Source organism: Zingiber officinale, chromosome 9A, assembly GCF_018446385.1.
Source record: "Zingiber officinale cultivar Zhangliang chromosome 9A, Zo_v1.1, whole genome shotgun sequence".
Classification (NCBI taxonomy): domain Eukaryota; kingdom Viridiplantae; phylum Streptophyta; class Magnoliopsida; order Zingiberales; family Zingiberaceae; genus Zingiber; species Zingiber officinale.
Genome location: NC_056002.1, coordinates 89449784 through 89472880, shown reverse-complemented (window position 1 = coordinate 89472880; position 23097 = coordinate 89449784). Strand labels below are relative to the sequence as shown.

Here is a 23097-nt window from a genome sequence, read left to right as displayed (position 1 = left end):
GTCCTATGGATTTCTGAGGTTGCAAGGAGTTTAAATATGCTATCCATTGTTTATTTCAGCTTCTCGGAGGTGTTATAATATAATAAGAAAGAATCTATAAAAATTTTCACATTGGACCTTAAACATGTATTAGAAGTTAATTCTTTTCTCCTATCAAATCTCAACAACTTGATTTATGAATATCCACTATCAGAAGTCCACCCTCCTGATATGGTTCACTGGAATTGCATATAGGTATCCAATTTTCAAAATTTCTTTAATCAGACATCCAATTCTCAACTAACATAATCTGAACTTATTCTGAATCATCCAATTCGCTTCGCTCACATGCTACAAGAACAAACAAGTAATGGGGCTACCTTCAGGAGGGTGGACTTCTCATAGGGGAAAAGAATTGCATATAGGTAACACTGGAATTTTTCTACCTAGTAATTAGAGCAAGCATTGCATCTTTTCTTGGTACAAATATTTACTTGACTCTCCATTAAACCTCTGTTACATCATATCCACTAAAGTTAGCAAAATATGGTATAATAATCTCAACTAAACTAAAAAGAAAACAAGAATTATTAAAAGACAACCTCCACCATGAGATAAATCAAGCCTAATATGGGCCTGATATGGAACCATATCAGGGTCATGTTAGGTTGTTTTAGCTATTTTTTCTATAACATTTTAATACTTTCGGACAAGTCAAAATATGTAATGGATGACACCATTCGATTCCTTGCAACCTCAGAAATCCACAGGACTTGAAATTGGTGCAATCTGAGGTCTCTAGGTCCATTAGTGGGTTTTGACTGAAACCCACTGATGGACCTAGAGACCTCAGATTGCACCTATTTCAGTTCCTATGGATTTATAAGGTTTCAAGGAGTTAAAATATGCTATCAATTGTTTATTTCCGCTTCTAGGAGGTGATATAATGTAATATGAAAAAATCTCCATGATTACTATATTGTGATTTTTATCCTTGCTGATACATGTTTATTGTATTATAATTCTTCCTCAAAGTTCGCTAATGAAAGAGGATTAGCACCTTATGCTCCTCACCTATGCTTGCTAACTTTGGATATCCAAAAAAAGGGTCTAAAATGAACCAAAGATGTCAGTCTAAAGAAGAATTCAATAACATCAGATCCATTTCTTTCCTTTCATCTGTTGGATTGGGAGCATTACATTGTTCTATCTCTATATCTTCTTAAAGTCATCATGTAGTCATATCGATTTCCTAATTTTTTTTGGCTATTCTTTTTATACAAGTCTTACTTCTTTAGCATCAGATATTAGAATGAATAATTTAGATGACATGTAAAGTACAATCAAGATAATTCAAAACTACTTTATGCTAATCACTTTGCAGAGAGGCTAATTTAGCAAATGCTGCTTTAGTTGTGTTGCTAAAAAATTGTGTAGCAGAATAGATCTGTTCACTTTCATCTCGAGTTAAAGTAATAATCAATATGTTATTGAAAGATGAATAGGAAGACTGATAATTGATGCACAACCCTATTTAATAAGCATTGACTAGTTGTCGAGATTTGATAGGGGAAAAGAATTAACTCTGATACATGTTTAAGGTCCAACGTGATAATTTTTACAGATTCTTTTTTACTATATTATAACACCTCCAAAAAGCTAAAATAAACAATGGATAGTATATTTGAACTCCTTGCAACCTCAGGAATTCACAGGACTTGAAATGAGTGCAATCTAAGGTCTCTAGGTCCATCAGTGAGTTTCGGTCAAAATCCACTGATGGATCTAGAGAGCTCAGATTGCACTCATTTCAAGTCCTATAGATTTATGAGGTTGCAAGGAATTGAATGGTGTCGTCCATTGCATATTTTCACTAATCCAGAGGTGTTAAAATGTTATAGAAAAAATTAGCTAAAACAATCCAACATGGGCCTAATATGGTTCCATATCAGTCCCAACAACCCATGGTTCATATCAGGTCCACATAGGTTATTTTAGCCGATTCTTTTAATCATATTTTAACACCTTCAGAGATGTCAAAATATGAAATGGACGACACCGTTGGACCCCTTGAAGTCTCAGAAATCTATAGGACCTAAAATGAGTCCAATCCGAGGTCTCTAGGTCCATCAGTGAGTTTTAGTCGAAACTCACTAATGGACTTAGAGATCTCAGATTGGACTCATTTCAGATCTTATAGATTTCTGAGACTTCAAGGAGTCTAACACTGTCATCCATTTCATATTTCGACTTATCCGAAGGTGTTAAAATGTTATTAAAGAAAACATGTTAAACTCTAATCTCGTGGGTCTGATATGAAATAATATCAAGCCCATATTATACTTTGCATGCATGCATATCTCCGAAAGAGTGAAGAAAGAGAAGAGACGATACGTTACATGCAAAAAAAAAAAAAAAAAAAAAAAAAGATATTGACAAATGATTAAAGGGTAGAATAGGAAGAATAGAAAATTGAGTATGCTATTTGATAAATATCAAAGTCTGGTATGTCTTTTGGTCAATTCATAAATCTAAGTACGTCTTTTGGTAAATTGTCGTAATTCTAATACTTAATTCCATAAATATTTTTTTTAATTATTTTTCAAAAATGATAATTTCTTTCCAATCATTATAATTATCATAATTAATTTTAAAAAATTAATTGTTTTCAAGTGATTTACATTTTAAAATCTAAATCATAATTAATTTTCAAATCATATATGTAAGATTATAATTTCAAACTTAATTTTTAATATATTTTTAAAATCGTCAAAATTTTTAAATGTTTACTTATTGAAATTCAAACTCACTGAAAATTCAAAAACCTATATTTTAAATCTCAATTTCAATGTTTTTTTTAAATAAAGTTAATTCTGTCTCACACTCACTCATAAGTTGAACATACTTGATAGCCTAGAATGGGTGAGATAGAAAATTAGAAAAATAGATAATTTTTTTTAATGCTAGGATTTTAGGACACAAAAATTTATTTTGGCATTAATGGGAGTGAAAGAAAGGTGAAGACATTTATTTTTTTTAAAAAAAAATTTGTTAAATAAACTTTATTTGAAAACGCAAGTTTAAATAAACCTTATTATCCGTCCGGCTTTCAGCTTTCTAACCCAACCAACCAAATCTTCTCTCGATCAATCTAATGATGTATGATAGAGTTAAAGTTACTTTGTAAAAAAAAAAACTGAAAGTTTAACTTGTTATTATTAGTGGAAGCTAATCGCGTGTTCCCTAAACCTTATTCTGTCTATCGTTTTTGACCTCCTCGACCCATCCGACCATCCGCCTGTGCTCAAGATCACTATCATCGTCGTGACCTTATTAATAGTGAAAATCCTAGATTAAAAAGATAACAAACAATCCATAGCTTAAATAGCAGAGCCAATTACAAAGTTTTCTATTATAGCTAGCTTAAGGATGTTTATTTTATTAATTTATGCTTATTTTATATTTTAATTTAGTTTACCAAATGGATCACTTGCACCATTTGAAAGGCATGCTGGAAGATATAATCTTAATACATGTACTAAACATACGCACCGACCAACTGGTGGCATTTCTTTTCTTATGTCAAAATCTTGAATTTGTAGCCCCATAATGTCAAAAGTAATAATAATTGAATCCTTGCTGTTAATAAAAACAAGTAATTAAAGAAAAAAAATATTATTAATTAGCTCAGCAAATGAAGACCTTTCTTTCAATTGCAAAGGCAGAATTAATATAGAGCTATTTGTTCGATGGATGCATGCTTTATTTACCTCCCAAACTTCATTCTTGTCATGGGTTAAAGTAGTCCCGGGGTTATGATATCGCGGTAAAATATTCAGATTATCACTCAGGTATTCATAATTTAATATTTAGTATTTATAAAAAAAATTTCTTCTGAATTATTTACCGCGAGTATTTTCAAATTTATCATAATGAAATTCACTAAGACTGAATTAGTAACTCCCAAAAATAATAATGAGAATAACTGAAATTATTTTTAATTTTTTAATCAGGATTAAGTACACCATCCGACTTTGGATCCATAAGTAGCATTCGCCGTGTTAAAATTCGCTTTTGCCAAATCAGATGCTTTATTTTCTTTCTTTATGATTGCCAATAGAACGAACAGATGTATACTACTGAGACGAGTTAATTGATATATTAACATCTTCTAAATCAATTAATATTCAGTCAGAGATGAGAAAATCCAGTCATAGACCAAACTTCCACCTAATTGATTATTGATTGGTTCGATTATGAACCCATTGAAAACCCTCCCTACTCATGAATGATTCTTTCTTTCTTCTTTCTTCTTTCTTCTTTCTTCTTTCTTCATCTGTTAGTTCTTCGGCAGAAAAGATACAACTTTGTCTTAATTGGGTACCAATCCAACAAACCGTGTCCCATTGCCTGCACCAATCAAGCGATTGCGTGCGAATGCGAGTGAGAGGCCAATGAATTGCGTGAACGGAGGATACAGATTAATTAATCTCTCGTGAACGCATTAATATTTTCCTTTTTTTTTTCCAAAGTTTACGCGAATTGAAATTGACGAGGGATTAATTTGCAAGCAAATTTATTTATTTTCTGCAAGCGTTTGCTTTATCAAGACGTGCGTGGACCATGAAGCTTTTGCAAGGAAGAAAAAGAAGAAGAAGAAAGAAGATATTCTTAGTAACTTGGCAGTCTCAAGCTGCTGCATCCTTGTCGCTGACTTCCAACTACCAAGTCCAGTTTTTTGTAATGGAGCAGCCTCTCGTACCCCACAACTCTTTCTTCTCCTTTCTTCCTTGTTCTTCCCATTCTGATCACAGTCCCAATCAGAGACGCTAGCTCTCATGGAGTACGAACGCATCCACCAGCCGTTCTTTCCTCAGGTAAATATCTATCTCCTCTTTTTATCTACCGTGAGCTCCATCGAGCTGTGGATTATAGTGTTGACGAAGATGTTTTGCCGTTCAGGGCGGCGGCGGCGGCGGCGGCGGATTCTCTCCGAAGAAGCTCCGGGAGAAGCTGCTTCGAGTGGAGAAGAGGAGACATGAAGAGTTGGAACAGGAATCGAAGGCGTCGTTGAGATCGGAGCATACGGAGGTCGAGAGCGGAAGTAAAAAAATCTCCTCTCTCCCCTTTCTGGAAAAAAAAAAGCAAAAATGACGATTTTTGCTATTCGATTCAAGGGAATTCAACGGAATCTTGCAGGGGCGAGCGAGGCGGGTAGTTGCAAGGATGTAGAGTGCTCCATTTCAATGGAGTTCACGGGCAGCCATGGGAGGAGAGATCTCGCCATCGGCGCATGGAGGATCGATTCTCTCGAATCAGACGGCGTGGCCACCGGATTCCAGTTCCAGAAGGCGGAGAGGACGCCGCTACCACCGCACCGGTTGACGACGGGTACGGCGACGCTAGCACCGCCATTTTCAAAGCCAGCGCCGTCGAAGTGGGACGATGCGCAGAAGTGGATTGCGAGGCCGACACCGAACCGAGGGGGAAACAAGGGCGGCGGTGGCGTCGGAGGGCAGGCTAAGAAAGGAGGCTTAGCTGGGTACATAACTCGAAAGGTGGCTGCTAAGGTCGTTTTGGACGAAGCAGAGACCAAGAGAGTGGCCGTGAGCGTGAGCCATGCGAAGAAAAAGGTGGATTCAGGAGCGAAGCCGGCGGTTGTTTTCGAGAATCCAGTGGTTAATGCAGATGGTAATCGACATAAAACTTCTTATTTGCTACTGCCTCCTGCCAAATTGACATAAAACTTCTTACACTAATGCATTGCAACAACTCTCTGCTCTGCAGCTGATCCAAGTCGGCACGATTTATCAGCATCTGCTCGGAGCACTACTACAATATTTGTGACGCCGGGAACTGCTGTCAGGGCTGTTTCCATGAGGGATATGGGCACAGAAATGACTCCTGCAGTAAGCCAAGAGCCTTCTCGAACGGAAACGCCCATTAGAGCAACTTCGCCGTCGACTGGTCCACCTTTCCCCCATCGATCGACAGCGCAAAGAACAGCTCCGTGTTCAACAACTCAGACACACTCATCTGCTGGCAACGAGGAACAGAGCATCCAGGAGATGTCGGAGAAGGAGCAACGAAGAAAAACAAGGAGGGAGATAATGGTGCTCGGCCAGCAATTGGGGAAGACGAACATAGCTGCATGGGCCGGCAAGGAAGACGAGGAAATGATGGATGCATCGGCGGTTTTGGCCATGTCGGTGCCGAAGGACCACCCTGCCGAAAGTGCAACTGAAGCTCGAGCAGTGGCATGGGAAGAAGCTAAGAAGACCAAGCATCTCGTTAGGTATCTCTGAATTGTGCCAATAAGCAAGCATCTAGTTGCAAAAGGAAATGATAACATGAAGTTGCTTTCATGATCTTTATGGGAAATTGTTCCTCAGGTTTAAACTAGAAGAGATCAAAATCGCGGCATGGGAAGATCGTCAAAAAGCGACAATAGAAGCTGAAATGAGGAAAGTTGAGGTAAACGCTACAGTGTGTTCTTTGTATTGCATCTAATTTTACTGGGAAGCCATAAGCCATAACAAACAGAAATCTATATATTCTGATTATTTCAAGTCTTCAATTCCAAATCATAATCAATTCAACTTGTTGTCGGCCCATGAAGCATGCAATCAGTTTTGATTATTTCAATTTTATTTATCAGGTTGAGGTAGAGAGAACGAGGGCATCTTCGCACGAGAGGTTAATGAACCAGCTTGCTGCCGTGCGCCACAAAGCCGAAGCAAAGCGCGCTGCAGCAGAAGCCAAAAGAGACCAACAAGCTGTTAAAAATACTCGACGGGCTGACTATATCAGAAGAACTGGTCAGATTCCTTCTAGATTTCCTTGCCGGAGTTGGTATTCTTTGCGCAGATTTCTTTGGAGCAAAGATTCAATCCGCAGTGAGAGTAATGAGAAGATTTTAAAGTAGATATGTTAAATCTGTAGTTATTATCGTTTTTTAATATTCAGATATTCTTTATCAAAAGAAGATTATGATAAAAAATCATCAAAGATTTGTTATACAAAACAGAAATGCATCGAGAAAAAGTCACTGAATATTTGGTATGCTAGCGCTCATCGTTTTCTATTCTCATTCCAGACAGTTGAAAACCTACACAATTTCAGTGAAATGAATGTCTATTCACGCCTCTGATCATCCTACTTGTGTATCTGGATGAGTTGAATATTAACTAATATTCAATTCAAAGATGGAATTTTGATCCCGGCGAACAAGAAAGTTGAATGTGGTATGGTTTTGCACCAACGAGGAAGAGAATAATAAGAGAGCTGGTGCCGGTCACAAGGATAAGAAAGAAGGTTCTTGCAATGCGGATGAAGCCTCAAAAAATTGCATTGCCTTGCCTCAAGTTGTGCATCTTTTGATGTAAAACGTAATAACGCTTATGCCAAACGCCCCTTTATCCAATCTCACAATGAGAAGGGAGGTAAATTAAGTACTGAAAGACTTTTTAAGTAGGAGGATTATTTATCATAATGATAACTCTAACGTCACTTGAGTACCAACTCAACTACGCCTACAAACAAAAAAAATCAGAGCAAGGGAGGCTATGGATCGTAGTCATGTGAATGACTTCGGTCTCTAGCGTGAAAGCAGAACAATACGTCTCAGGCATGTCAGTGGGGTATGGTTCTGACTTTTAATCAATGTTTTTGCTGAAAGAATCATTGGTGGGTAAAATCCATGAGATAGCAGCTTGTTGTTTTATTGGACTTGCCAGTTTCAGTCTTGTTATCCATGAGATAGCAGCTTGTTATCCGATATTATCAAATCAAACAAATGTTGAACTTACGTGGACACATATTCGAAGGCACCAGTTATTTACAATATGAAATGTTCTCTCTCGAGTCCCATTTATACATGATAGCATATATATCTAAGACAACTTTTAACACATGACCTGAGCAAAAAAATAGAAATAAAAATGATAAACTAAAAACAAAATTATTTGATACCTAAGAACAACATGTTGAATTCCTTGATATTCCAGCCGACCTATCTGAAAGAACCATTTCTGCTGGCTGTTGAGCTGGTTGTGTTGGTGTTAAGAAGGTGAAAGGGTGCCCCTTCCCTTTCACCTTCCAATTCTTTATATTCCTCCATTAATGAAGGTAGAGGAAGATAAAGAGTCATTTTCCTCTATATAATAGGCGTCCAAGGTAATTGATGAAGGTGGAAAAAAAATGAGATAAACACAAGAGAGAAAGAAAAAGGGGACTTGCTATGTGCGAGTTTTGGGGCAAAGTCAAAGAGAATGGGTTTGTCCCATATGAAAGGTCTCTGTGCAAGGTTCATCCATATACACAAGATTGAAAGAGACATGAAGAGCATTCAAGATTGGTTTGTCCAATCTTGCAGGAGGGATTTAGTTTGTGAACCATGAAGAGCTTTCCGATTCTGTTATCGTTTTTCCATCAACAAGTCTTACCGGCACTGATTGCAGATCTGTGGGAGATCGCTGTAAGTGTTTATAGTTTTCGTGTTTGTTGTTTTTCATGCTTAGAACTGTTATCAATGGTATCAGAGCGATGCCTAAGCATGAATTACTTCTCTTTGTCAAAATGAAAATCTCTCATAAATAATGTACTATGCTAATCATGCGTGAACCGATTGCTTACTATTTAATCAATTGAAATTAATTAATTAAAGTTTGATTAATTGAAAATTGAACTATACCAGCTTGATCCCAGATCTGGTTCAAATCATTCGTTGGTTTAACCAGACCAGTTTAATTCAATAATACAGAGCTCAAATCATTCGTTGGTTTAACCAGTTTGGTTTATTATTGAATTAATTGGGATTATTTTGATTACATAAGTTGGTTTAACCAAAATGATTAGATTTATTCTAATGGGTCAGACTTAATCCAATAAGCATTGGATTGATCAAATGGATCTGAATTTGATCAATAAGTCTGAAATTGACTTAAATGAGTTTAGATTAAGAGAACATAGGTAAGAAATCTCAGTCCAGTTAGATTAGTCCTAATGAGGGCATTGGATAGAGCTCAAGATCTGGATTCCCAATCAACCGATCAAATGGATCAGCCGATTTAGACTCTTGTAAATCAAGAAGATTTATTTTTCTTGATTAATAATGTTGGTTCCATGCCTATATAAATTAAATAAAGCCAGTGTAATGCCCGAAAATTATCAAATTAATTTTAGAAATATTCTAGAATTTTAGAATATTTTTATAGAATTTTTGGAGTAGCAGAAGTAGCAAAATTAAATAAAAACATAAAACAGCCTATCAAATGGATTAGCCGATTTAGACTCTTGTAAATCAAGAAGATTTATTTTTCTTGATTAATAATGTTGGTTCCATGCCTATATAAATTAAATAAAGCCAGTGTAACGCCCAAAAATTTTCAAATTAATTTTAGAAATATTCTATTATTTTTTCTAGAATTTTAGAATATTTTTATAGAATTTTTGGAGTAGCAGAAGTAGCAAAATTAAATAAAAACATAAAACATCCTAAGCGAGAATTGAACCCACGACCTATGGACTCTATGACTTATAGGGTGACTTAATAACCAAGGGGCCCCAGTAGGGGTGTGCTGAAAGAAGAGAAGATCAATTATATTTAAGGTTTAGTAGGGGTGTATTAATCACTTAATATAAATAGGGGAATTAAGAGGGAATTTATTATTCTTGGATCGACAACTTTCCTCACCCTCAAACCCTCACCGGCGAACCTCTCTCTCTTCTTCGCCCTCTCGGCGCACAACCTCAAGAAGACCTAGGGTTCAATCCCTAGGGTCGTATGAGCACCCTCCGGCGACAACTCCGGCACGAGGACGCTCCCCTCCGCGAGAAGAACACGTAGACATAAGAGGATTGCCGAAGAGGTCTTCTTCTCCGGAAACCTAGCAATCGTATTGTAAGAAAACTTAGCGCAGGAAGTAAGTAACCCCTCACCTACAGTATAAGTAGCTAATAGTATGTTTTTATGTCCTTAGTTCGCTCTTATGTTCTTAGTGCATTCATATGCAGAGTTAGAGCACACCAGGTGCTCGATAAAATGCCTAACACAGTTATATGCTACAGTAAACGTTTTAATAGTTCAGTTAAATGCCATAGATGCATTTTAAATAGTACACCTAGTCTTGCTTAGTTGATGTGGGACTACGGTCCAATAGGTGGGCTCCCATAGTCGCCTCTAGGTTCAGATAACCTAGCTCTAGGTTCAGATAACCTAGTAAAAGAAAGATAAGACAAATCAGTTTATAAACAGTATTTTACTTTTATCAGTGGCACTGTACTGGACTCTCAGATGTCCTTGGGTTGGGCTCCTATAGTCGTTCCTAGATTTAGATAACCTAGTAACCTTACTAGATTCGGGACTAGCTACCTCGGGCATAGTTAGGGATGCGCGCATAGCAAGTACAGATGTCGGACACATCAGCAGCATGATTAGTATTTTTATCTATTTATATGAATAGTTTTCAAACTGCACGAAACAGATATGTGAATATAGCTCAGCTTCAGTTTAGCTTTCTTATTGATATAACAAATAGCTTAGCTTATGTATCGGTTTAGTTTGCTTACTGATACAATGAATAGCTTTATGTTCAGTATTTGATTAGCACGACTTGTATGTCCATATGCCATGTTTTAGCATTCTCATCATGTATATAAGCATAGCATCTTTTAAAAGAAAGCATGATTTCTTCGAATGCATGTTTTTGTGAAGTAGATGGTTCTTACTAAGCTCCCAAGCTTATATTTTCATTTTCCTTATACTGCAGATAAAGGTAAAGGGAAGAATGATTAGCGGAGGCTGGAGGGCAATGCGATCAGATGTGTGTGGGAAGGAACTTGGAATAAAGATTCTTGGTGACTAGCAAGTCTAAAGACTTAGTATTTCTTCTAGTGTTACTTTTTCGCACTTTTAGATGTTTAAGTGTCTTGAACTATGAAAATATACTTAGATTATTAGTTGTCCTGATATTAGATAGCTAACCATGAGTAATGACATACCTAGTAGTGGTATTATGTTTTTAGTTGATTTCTGAAGATCCTGTACGAGTTCGGGTGGGATTTCTGCAGAAATCAGAAACCCAATCGATCAGCCGATCGATTGAGGAGTCCTCAATCGATTAGCCGATCGATTGGAAGAAATCCTCGCGTACAGAACGCCATTGAGTCGATTAGCTGATCGATTGAGGAGTCCTCGATAGATCAGTCGATCGATTGAAACGTGACTTCCGCATACAGAGAGCTGATGAGTCGATCAGCTGATCGATCGACCATGAATCGATCAGCCGATCGATCCGGAATTTAATTTCCTCGAACAGAGAGCCTCTGAATCGATTATCGGATCGATTGGCCAGCTGGATCGATCAGCCCATCGATCCAGAATTGACCCTGTGCACAGTAGCACGTTGAATCGATCAGTGGATCGATCAGATAACTCCAATCGATCAGCCGATCGATTGGAATGTCTGATTTCAGCTAGAAGTGTCTAATTTCATCTTTTTGATCAAATAGAAAGTTTAGATTCCCCTCTTTAGCATATATATAACTTCAGAAGTGTATTCTGAATATAAATTCCAGATTTTATAGTAAATAGCAGAGAGTTTTAAATTAGTTCAGCTTTTCCGTACCTTATTATTCAGTGATAGCGCAAGAATAAGTTTAGCATAATGTAACCCCCGGCCTCGCAGCCTAGACAGTAGGAGGCGGGTCGTTACAGAGTGGTATCAGAGCAAGTTTCATACTTCCTGCACACACACATCAGCATTGAACCTGCAGCTTCCAAGTAAGAATATCTCTCACTTTATTTACATTTCTTGCTTTCATGTTCATAGATAACTAAAGCATGTTTATATATGATAGCATCTAACATGATAATAATAGTTATGCAAATATGATTGTATTAGTTATGTATGTCCTCTATTTCTCTAGAAAATGGTATGAGGACGCCCAGCTAGAAAGGCACTCGCTACTGAGCCCCAGCATGAGGCAGGCAGCTCAGTGCCTCCCCCAAACCTTACAGCAGTAGTGACTCAGTTACAGAAGTAATTAGCTGAACAACAACAAGAGATAGCCACCCTAAGGGCTAATTAGCATAACACTCCCACTGCCACTCCAGAACCTAACTTAGCAACCCCAGTAGTGATAGAGGTTCCACCAGTCCAACCTACAACACCAGTAGCCCCAGCAGCAGGGGCAAGGAGAGAAGTCTATCTGATCTAGTGGCAGAAAATCAAGCCAGAGAACTTCTCAGGCACCAGTGAACCACGGGATGCCTAAGCTTGGTTCAAAACACTGGAGAGTACGATGGAGCTTCTGGACTGGCCAGAGTATGAAAAGGTGAAATGCGCCTCCTTCTGCCTGGCAGGAGACGCACGTATGTGGTGGGAGAGGATTAAAGCGAAGCGCCCGGTGAACCAGATGACATGGGTCGACTTCGAGAGAGAATTCTTTGAGGAGTTCTTTCACATGCGGGTCACAAACCGCCACTATGACGAGTTCACTGAATTTCGCCAGGGCAACCTTTCAGTTGAGAAGGCCGTAAAGAAATTCAACAGACTGGCTCGTCTATGCCTTGAACTAGTCAGCACTGAAAGAGAACGAGTCCGGTTGATGCTCAAAATGCTAAGGCCGGAGATAGCAATGAACATGGCCAGCGGCGTCCATAGGCCACAAACCACTGAAGAACTAGTAAGTAGTACTCTGACCACCGAGCATTACCAGAATAGCATCAAGCAGCAGAAGCAAGCCTTTTCAGAGTCTAAAGGCCAAGGAGGCTCAGGTACTCAGAATCACCAAGGCCACAGATCTAACTGGAAAGGGAACTCCAGTCACAAACGTAAGCCAGAGAGTTACCCAAAAGGAGGACCAGCTAGTAAACATCCTAGTTATCCCAAGTATTCTACTTGTGGAAAATTCCACCCCGGAGTTTGTCGCAAGGGCACACGAGGATGCTTCGAATGTGGCCAGGAAGGACATATGGCTAAGTAATGCCTGAACAAGACCAGTTTTCCCGTACCATAGCCGATTCAGTTCGGAGGTAACCCAGCACAGTTACACCAGATGTAGGCTGCTTTAGATGATCCACACATCAGCCAGGGCAGACTAGAAGCCCTCTCAGCCACAACGAACGCGAGGATCTACTCACTCACCAGAGAGGACATAACGAATGCCTCGACAGTTGTTACATGTCAGATTAGTATTTTACAGCAAAGTGCAACTGTCTTATTCGATACAAGGGCAACCCATTCTTATATATCCAGGACATTCGCCGAAAAGTTGGCAATATCTCCAGAGGTACTCAGTGGTCAGTTTTTGACAACACTACCTTCAGGAGAAATTATGGCATCCACGCACTGGCTCCGAGCAGTGCCAGTCATTATAGTAGACAGAGAGCTTTTTGGTGATCTGATAGTGCTAGATATGGCTGACTACGATGTCATCTTGGGAATGGACTTTTTGATCAAGTACGGTGCCTCTATAGAGTGCTGTAAACAGAAAGTTGTATTCCAACCCGAAGTAGGAGTGCAGTTTGGGTACATCGGAGAACCAAAGAGAAAGGCCAAGAAGTTTCTCTCAGCTTTGAAAGCACAGAAACTATTGGATTCTGGATGTACGGGATTCCTAGCACATGTAGTCAGTACCAGTCAGGACAATGACCAAAAGCTAGAGGAGGTCCGAGTGGTATGTGACTACCCAGCAGTCTTCCCTAAGGAGTTACCAGGCCTAGCACCAGACAGGGAGATTGAATTTGAGATAGAACTTATCCCCGGTACGAATCTCATCTCCAAAGCACCCTACCGCATGGCTCCAGCAGAACTGAAGGAACTTCAGGAGCAACTACAAGAGCTGCTTGACAAGGGTTTCATACGCCCTAGTCACTCACCATGGGGAGCTCCTGTATTGTTCGTGAAGAAGAAGGACGGGAGCATGCGCCTGTGTATAGACTACCGGACATTAAACCAAGTCACGATTAAGAACATGTATCCTCTTCCCCAGGTAGATGACATGTTTGATCAGCTAAAGGGAGCAGCAGTGTTCTCTAAAATAGACCTTAGATCGGGATATCACCAGGTGAAAGTTAAAGAAGGTGACATACTTAAGACAACTTTCAGGACCAGATACGGACATTATGAGTATGTAGTCATGCCCTTTGGTGTGACGAATGCTCCAGCTACTTTCATGGACCTCATGAACAGAGTATTCAGAGAATATATAGATAAGTTTGTTATCGTGTTCATTGACGACATTCTTATTGATTCCAAGACTCAGGAAGAACACGCAGAGCACCTGAAGATAGTACTGCAGACCCTTTAGCAGAACCAGTTGTATGCCAAGTTCACGAAATGTGAATTCTGGCTCGATCAGGTATCCTTTCTGGGTCACATCATCTCCAAGGATGGTATCATGGTAGACCCCAGTAAGATAGAGGCTGTGAGTAACTCGAATAAGAAGAGTTTCTAATCCTGGATAATTACAGGATATGGGCGTTGATTCGTTCACTACCGAAGAATCCAAAGGTGGTAGTGTTGGTGCGGGAAGCATCCGACGATCGAACCTTAGTTTTGATAATGGCAAAGGATTCAAAGTTAAGTTGGTGTGTGATCTAACATGTTTGAATGAGTGTTTCAGGAAAGTCCTAGCTGCGGTTAGGCAAGTGAAAAACCCTAAGGGGTGGTAACCTTAGGTCCTAGGGGGCGGTAACCCCAGGTGGAGGAAAACCCTAAGGGACGGTAACCTTAGGTCCTAGGGGGTGGTAACCCTAGGTGGAGAAAAACCCTAGGGGGCGGTAACCCTAGGTCCTAGGGGGTGGTAACCCTAGGCGGAAAGTCCAGTCGGTCTGGAGGACCCGACTGGCATCAGGTAATCTCTTTTGAGGGGAGTAGGTGAGGACGCGTTCCCCGTAGAGGGAACAATAGGCGTCGGGTCGACCTAGGGTTTCCGGTTGGGAATCCGAAGTCAGACTCGGACAGTCCGAAGACTGTCAGTTATTCCTTACTGTGTTTTATCAGATTCTAACACTGTCTTGCAGGGTATTTTGCTCGGACTAACCTTTGTTTGCAGGTGAGGAACCTGCTGGAAAAAGGTGGTCTGGGCGCCCGGGATGGATCCTAGCGCCCGGAGGTCCGGGCGCCCGGGACCAACTTTTATCCCCTGCGCGACTTCGCCACATGGAGCATCCTGGTTGGTTGGCCACGTCACACTCCAGGCGCCCGGAAGGGATCCAGGCGCCCTGAATGTCATATAAAAAGAGGGCTGAGGTGCAGCTTTAAAAACAACAATCTTCTAAGCTTTTCTTCTGTGAAGTGCTGCCAACGAGACAACCTTGAAGTGCTACTACTCGACGTCGACAACCCAAAGCTCAGACTCTTCGATCTTTTATTGTCGGTATTAGTTTACTTATTGCATTAATTGTAATTCAAAGTGTAATTTTTTGATATTATAGTTGTTGCCCACCGAAAGCGGTCAAGGACCGCGGGCCTTCGAGTAGGAGTCGCCATAGGCTCTGAACGAAGTAAAACATCTGCGTTTGTTGTGTTTTGCTTCTACTTTCCGCTGCGTTTCAACTCTGTGTTTTAAATCGTTAAAATAGCCACGAGCGCTATTCACCCCCCTCTAGCGCTTTCGATCCATCAATTGATATCATAGCGGGGTCATTTTGAATCGGTGCAACCACCATTCAAAATATTTTTTCGTGGTATTTTTATTTTATTTTCGGAGTCAATTAGAATTTAACCTCATAGCTATATTCTAAATTCTTTTTCCCTCGAATCGATTTTTCTCGGAATTGGTGCAACACCACCCGAGTTCGTGATCCTCTTTTTTCTTCCTACCACACTACTAAGCCAGGACCAAGTCCTGGGATATTTTTTTGTGGTTGTTTTTTTTTCGCTTTAGGTAAAACTGAAATGACCCTTCAAGAAGGCTACAGTACTGCCCGCCCTCCGCTATTCACCGGAGACGACTTCGGGTACTGGAAAGGTCGGATGGAGGCATATCTCCAGACTCACTTTGAAGTCTGGATGATTGTCAAAACCGGATTCGAACTACCATCTGACAGCGCAGGCAAACCACTACCGTACGAGGACTGGGATGCATCTTTGATCAAGAAAGTGGAAGCTAATGCCAAGGCAACCTGCACCCTCCAGTGTGGCCTATCAAAAGAAGAACTTAACCGCGTCGGCCCCTTCAACAGTGCCAAAGAGTTGTGGGAGAAACTAATTGAACTTCACGAAGGACATCCGACACCAAAGTAAGTAAAAGAGACCTAATTTTTAATAAATTATTTAACATCAAATTGCAGGAAGGTGAAACAGCTGCCCAACTTCATGCCCAGATTCAAGATCTGCTCAATGGGCTTCATGCAATTGGACAGAAGGTAGACAACCGGGACATCATAAGGTATTCTCTAAACGCGTTCCCAAGGAACACCTTGTGGACATCCATGGTAGATGCCTACAAGGTGTCCAAGGACTTATCTACCATAAAACTAGATGAACTGTTTGCAGAACTCGAACTTCATGAACAGACTAATGCACGCCCGACCGAGAAAGGGTTGGCTTTGGTTGCAGGAACAGGCAGATCGCGTGAGTCAAAAATCAAGCGGAGAACCGAACCCGAGTCAGAAGAAGAACCAGATTCAGAAGACGACGATGAACTTACAATCGAGATAGTCAACCTAGTAAAGAAGCTCTGCAAAAAGAAGGGCTTCAACAAAAAGGATCTCAGAAAGGCCATTCAGTCTAAAGAAGCCCAACCCAGCTCGAAGGTTAAATTCGAAGTAACCTGCTACAGATGCAATCAGAAGGGTCACATCAAGGCAAATTGCCCGAACCAGAAAGATCCAAAGAAACCCAAAAGAAAGAAAGCATTGAAGGCAACATGGGACGAGTCTTCTTCCGAGGAATCCGACGACGAAGAAATAGAACAGACAAACTTTCTCGCCTTGTCAGCCCGGGACTACACCAACGGATCCGGGAGTGAGGACGAATCGGAAGCCGAGTCCGAGAGAAGCCACGGATCCGCATCCGTTTCCGAAGGGCCGAACCCCTCTGTAAGTAAAAGTCGTTTATATAGTTTAATTAATTATTTAATGCATAAAGTAGCTAAGTCCAAGATTCGAATCAAAGCGCTTCTAAAGGAGGTAACACTCCTTAAAGAAACGCCAAACAACGAATCCTCAACTGATCAAGTTCAGACTGGAACCTTAACTCAAGTTCAAAAACTTGAGGAAGAGAATTCCAATCTGAAAAGTCAGGTAAAGGATTTGAAAACTACCCTAGAACGATTTTCCTTGGGATCCAAGAATCTTGACTTGATTCTTGGAACACAAAGGGCAATCTACAATCGAACTAGACTAGGATATAAAAAGAAATATAAATCTTACCTGTCCTTAATAAACAAACCAAATAGAAAAGTGGTCCAAGCATGGGTTGCCAAGTCCAACCTGATCAATCAAGTTGGAATTGGACATTATTGGGTTCCTAAGGATCAAATACATTACCTCAATAAACCTTATCAAACTCAAATTTAAAAATTTGAAATTAATTTAAAAACTCAAATTTAAAAATTCGAAATTAATTTAAAAACTCAAATTTAAAAATTCGAAATTAATCTAAAACTCAAATTTAAAAATTCGAAATTAATTTAAAAACTCAAATTTAAAAATTTGAAATTAATCTAAAACTCAAATTTAAAAATTCGAAATTAATCTAAAACTCAAATTTAAAAATTCGAAATTAATTTAAAAACTTAAATTTAAAAATTCGAAATTAATCTAAAACTTAAAATTCAAAATTCAAAATTCAAAATAAATTTAAAACTCAAATAGAAGGAGGGTCCAGAATAGCTGGCAACTCCGAAATCTATTTACCCGACAGGGTAACCGAACTTAATCTACCCGAAATGGGTAAACAAAAGTAGATTACCCGGATGGGTAAATAAGGATAGATTAAAAAGGGTTAAATTTTAACTTGAAGCACAGTACTGGTGAAAATTTTGGATGATAGTACGTTGGGAAAACTTGGGCATCGCATGTCTAGGAAGATATGGCTTCGACCTAGTGCATTTGGCCAAGTGGAACTAACCGAAGCTACCCTTAAATGGATCCTAACTAGTTAGACCAAGGTTTAGTATTAAGCTCAATGGGTAGGACTATTTGGGAAACCTCGAAGGCATGGTTACTTTAATGAGCTCCTTGTGACTCACCATAGCCCAGAAGTTTATCCAAAGAACGCTTACTTGTTGAACCCAAAGCTAAACCCGAATCTAACATAAAGTTAAACAAAATCCTATAAATTGAACTAATTCATCTCACAGAATAATAGGAGCCCCTAATTGAAAACATAGATCGGGTGAGATGACTAAGCAAACTCAATTTTAAATCTTACTTAAGTTAAGTTAAACATTTTTCAAAATTAAATTAACTCAAAAATCTCCAAACTACTTAACTTAAACATTTGTAAAATCAAATTAGATCAAACGTTTTTATTAAACATTTTTAATAAATTTAATCAAATTAAATGTTAAATTAACTTAAAAAATAAAAAAAAATAAAAATAAAAAAAAAACGAACGAAACAAGGTAAAAAACCGGGGGCGGGCGCCCCCGGTATTCGGACTCAGGGCGCCCGCAGAGAACCCGGGTGCCCCGCCTCACACGACCCCGGGCACCCGGAACAGGTCCGGGCGCCCGGACTCCCTTATATATAGGGGGCAGGAGGCGCCCCCTACCCTTGCACCCAAGTCTTCCTTAAGCTTCTTCTTAGCTTCCCTGCGAAGACTTTCAAAATTAAAATTTTTTCTGCGGTTGATACGAAGTCGTGACTCAACCGAGGTCGTCAGTTCTAAAATTTCTAACAATGGCTCCTCGGTAAAATTTCTATCCCCTCCTAAACTTTATTTCTTATAATTTTTTCTTAGTGTAATATTAGTTTGAAATTTAGGAAGCGTACTAAATCTGGTGCTGGGCCCTCTACACCTAGCATTGACCCTAGGTTTCCCACCGATGAACTTAGGATTAAGTTTATGTCAACAAATTACATGGCCATTAGAACCAAATGTATAGATAGATCGTTCTTTCTACGCTCTTGTATTCCAGTCTCCGAGGCTATAAACCACTATAGGTTGCGAAACCTTGTTGAGTGCACCAGCCCAGTAAACATAAGTTTATGTGCCGAATTTTACAACAACCTAGTGAAAGTAGACGACTACTCCTATACCACTAGGGCAGCTGACACGGATATCACATTATCTCTCACTACCATTCGTGAGTTTCTAGGGTTACGAGAGTCATCCTGCACCTTTTTATGCTATCCTCCTAGGGAGCTACCTTTTGGAGATCCCTACTCACATATTACCCTCGATACGATCTATTCGTATTTCTTTGAGGACCAGCGTGATCCCACTGAGACCCAGTTTAGGTCACTTAACCTTAGAATTCAGGACTACGCCCTTTATAGGGTTCTAGTGCTTTGTATTCTACCGCTGACCACTCACGACATTGCGGTGATGCGTCCATTTCACTCCTTTCTTCTCTATGCCCTGTTTCATAGGTTAGACATAGACATCAGCCTACACATCTTTTCCACTATTATTTACGCAGCTGGATACGTGACCAGCAGACGAGTACATATGCCTTACTGTCACATTCTGACAGCTTACATGTCCTCATTGCACATTGATGTCACCGAAGGTGACATCCGCCACATGACCGAGTTTGACATCATAGGAGCTAGGAACTTTTCCCTAGCAAATATCCATATAGACGATGAGGGTACCATGTCCTGGCGTAGGGGGGCACAGCACCAGCAGGCGGGGGAGGCAGAGCAAGATGAGTTCATGTTGGCACTATTTCCTGAGGAGGCTGCTCCTGCCCCACCACCACCTCGAGCACCACACCCAGCTCCCCGCACTCTAGCTGATCGAGTTTCCGGACTAGAGAGGGCTATGTCGAGTCTCCAGCACGAGAGCTCCGAGTTTCATCAGTCCATGCGGCGAGAGGTCTCCGATCTTCGACGAGAGGTCCGACAGGAGGTCTCCGACTTACGACGAGACGTACGGCAGGAGCTCTCCGACCTACGCCGAGATCTACGAGAGGACGATCGGGCTCGTCACACTGAGCTCCTGACACTACTCCGGTCGCTGGGTTCCGAACCACCTCCCTCATCATCTCAGTAGCTCCGACTGTAGCTCTATTATGACTCTAGTACAGCATGTAGCAGCTCTATTATGACTCTTTTATCTATGTCGACTGTTTAATCTAATAGACTGTTTTACTTCAGACTTGATTGACTATAGCTTAATCTAATAGATCAGTCTTTTAATAACATTTTTAAAATTCTAGGCAAAACTTGATTTTTCAAAATCCCTGCTTTACTAGACTTTCAAAAGTTGGGTTTAGCCTAGGATTTTCCCTAGAAATCATGTTCCCCCAGGACTCAGCCAGAGCATCTCACAAACACCTAGGTATACATTGATTGTGTTTGCAAAACATAGAACGGTGTGAGATGCATAGGGTACAGTCTGGACTCGAGAATGCTTATTTCTGTGCATCAATATGAGTCTGGGCGTTAAATGTTAGGATCCTTCGTACGGAGGCTACAGAGGGGGGTGTGAATAGCCGACCCCAAATCGTCGTTTCTTTCTACAAAACGTGTTAGCGCAGCTGAAAATAAACACAGAAACGAAAGGGAAAGAAGACAAACCTCAAACAAACCGATGTAACGAGGTTCGGAGATAAACTCCTACTCCTCGGCGTGTCCGTAAGGTGGACGAAGCATATCAATCCGTCGGTGGATGAGTCCCCGGAGAACCGGCTAATAAATGCTCCTTGTGGGTGGAGAAACCTCGCCACAATACTTGTAACAATAAGAAAGGAGTACAAGGAAAGCAAGAAGCAAATACAAACAACAATATGAATGCAACACTCGCTTGCCTTCTCTGTCGACCGGAGGCGATGAAGCAGCAACTTCACAACCCAACTGCAGCAGCTGATCGACGACTGGAAGCTCACGCGAAGCTTCGGAAGCGAGCTCAACAAAGATCAGAACCTCAGAGCACAGGAGCAGAAGCTTCAATCCAAGGAAGAAGAAGAAGGAAGAAGTAAACAGTAGCTCCTCAACCCCTTTTATAACCTGCGAAGAAGACACAACAGAAACTAGTCGTTGCTACGCAACGGCTAGGATGTGGACCGATCATGCTTCATCCTGATCGGTCCACAAGGGTCCTGATCGGTCACAGGACCGATCAGGACCTTCCCTGATCGGTCATGGTGACCGATCAGGTCCTTCCCTGATCGGTCCCATGACCGATCAGGGCCTTTCCCTCCTTCTGATCATCTCCTTCTGATCGTCTCCTGATCGGTCTGCAGACCGATCAAGAACTTCACTGTATGCTACTGATCGATCACTGATCGGTCTCCAGTCCGATCAGATAACACACAGAAGCTCACTGTGTGGTTACTGATCGGTCACCAGACTGATCCGGATACCCAGTGTATCACTGGATCGATCCACTGATCGATCCAGAGCTTGGTTTTCGCCCAAACCAAGTCTCAAGCCTTCCAAACCAACATCCGGTCAACCTTGACCTGTTGGTACATCATGCTTAGCCTCCGGTCACTCCCTTGACCTGCTAAGACTCCCCACCAAGTGTTCGGTCAATCCCTTTGACCCACTTGGACTTTTCTCTTCGTGTCAAGTATCCGATCACTCCCTTGACCTACTTGACCTTCTCAACACCAGATGTCCGATCACCCTTGATCCATCTGGATTTTCCCTTGCCCGGCTTCACTCACCAGGACTTTCACCTAGCTTCACTCACTAGGGTTTTTCACCTGGCTTCACTCACCAGGATTTCCAATCTGCCCGGCTTCACTCACCAGGACTTCCAATCTGCCCGGCTTCACTCACCAGGACTTTCCAACTGCCTGGCTTCACTCACCAGGACTTCCCAACTGCCTAGCTTCACTCACTAGGACTTTTCGACTGTCTGGCTTCACTCACTAGGACTTCCACCTAGCTTCACTCACTAGGATTTTCACCTGGCTTCACTCACCAGGATTGCTTCACTCACCAGGACTTTCCCGTCTGCCTGGCTTCACTCACCAGGACTTTTCCACATCCGGTCCAGAGAACGAGCTACCGAGCCCTCTCTGACCACAGTTCGGAGAACGAGCTACCGAGCCCTCTTCGACTTCCATCCGATCCAGAGAACGAGCTCCCGAGCCCTCTCTGACCACAGTCCGGAGAACGAGCTACCGAGCCCTCTCCGACTTCCCATGTGCCAAGCTTCCATACTTGGACTTTTCCCGTGCCAAGCTCCCTGCTTGGACTTTTTCGAGTCAGGTCAACTCACTTCGGGTCAACCAGGTCAACCTTGACCACAGGTTGCACCCACAATCTCCCAAGCTTGTATCCTTGTCAAACATCAAGATATAACCATAACTCGTCAAACATCAAAACACAACTCGAGTCCAGTCAACTCGAGTCTAGTCAACCAGGTCAACCTTGACCTAAGGTTGCACCAACAATCTCCCCCTTTTTGATGTTTGACAAAACCCATTGACAAAACCCATAATCAAACCCATAATCAAGTTAGGTTAACTCGATAACCTAACTTAGGTTTTCCAATGTTCTTCCCTGAACATTCTCTAGACATTCTCTATTCTCCTTTCTACTCTCCCCCTTTTTGACACACATCAAAAAGAGTGAATCAAGGTCAAGAGTTTCTTCCTAATGAAAGTCCCATACCTTTCATTGAAACTCTTAATTTCCCCCTTGACACTAGAGTCAATAATTAACTTAGTGATAATCCCATATCACTTATCCTCAAAAATTTCGACGAGTAAAAACTCCCCCTAAAAGTCAACTCCTCCTTGACTAATAGGTAAAACTCCCCCTAAAGGTCAACTCCCCCTTGACCATTGCACCAACAATGTCTTGGAGAGTTTCAAACCTTTAGAAACCTAAAACACCACTTCCCGAGCTGCAATTTCAGACAAACAGTCGAAATTCAGGCAGGTTGGCACGCCCTGATCGGTCACCAGACCGATCAGGGATTCCCTGAATCGGTCATGGTGACCGATCCAGGAAACCCTGGACCGATCAGAATCCCCTCTGAT

At 41.0% G+C, this 23097-nt stretch overlaps 1 protein-coding gene across 1 annotated transcript; it reads left to right on the top strand.

The window, feature by feature from the left end:
- Window positions 1-4223: 4223 nt before the first annotated feature.
- Window positions 4224-6961, top strand: LOC122021590. Its single transcript, XM_042579713.1, has 6 exons — window positions 4224-4856; window positions 4942-5083; window positions 5179-5670; window positions 5767-6274; window positions 6372-6453; window positions 6638-6961. The coding sequence occupies exons 1-6, from the start codon at window positions 4818-4820 to the stop codon at window positions 6902-6904; spliced, it is 1530 nt and encodes a 509-aa protein (XP_042435647.1). The 5' UTR covers window positions 4224-4817; the 3' UTR covers window positions 6905-6961.
- Window positions 6962-23097: the final 16136 nt, after the last annotated feature.

Bases quoted from the DNA above. Each gene is read 5' to 3' on its own strand.
- LOC122021590 (XM_042579713.1), top strand. From the start codon at position 4,818: ATGGAGTACGAACGCATCCACCAGCCGTTCTTTCCTCAG. The intron at 6,275-6,371 runs GTATCTCTGAAT...ATTGTTCCTCAG, and splicing joins AAGACCAAGCATCTCGTTAG to GTTTAAACTAGAAGAGATCA. The intron at 6,454-6,637 runs GTAAACGCTACA...TTTATTTATCAG, and splicing joins CTGAAATGAGGAAAGTTGAG to GTTGAGGTAGAGAGAACGAG.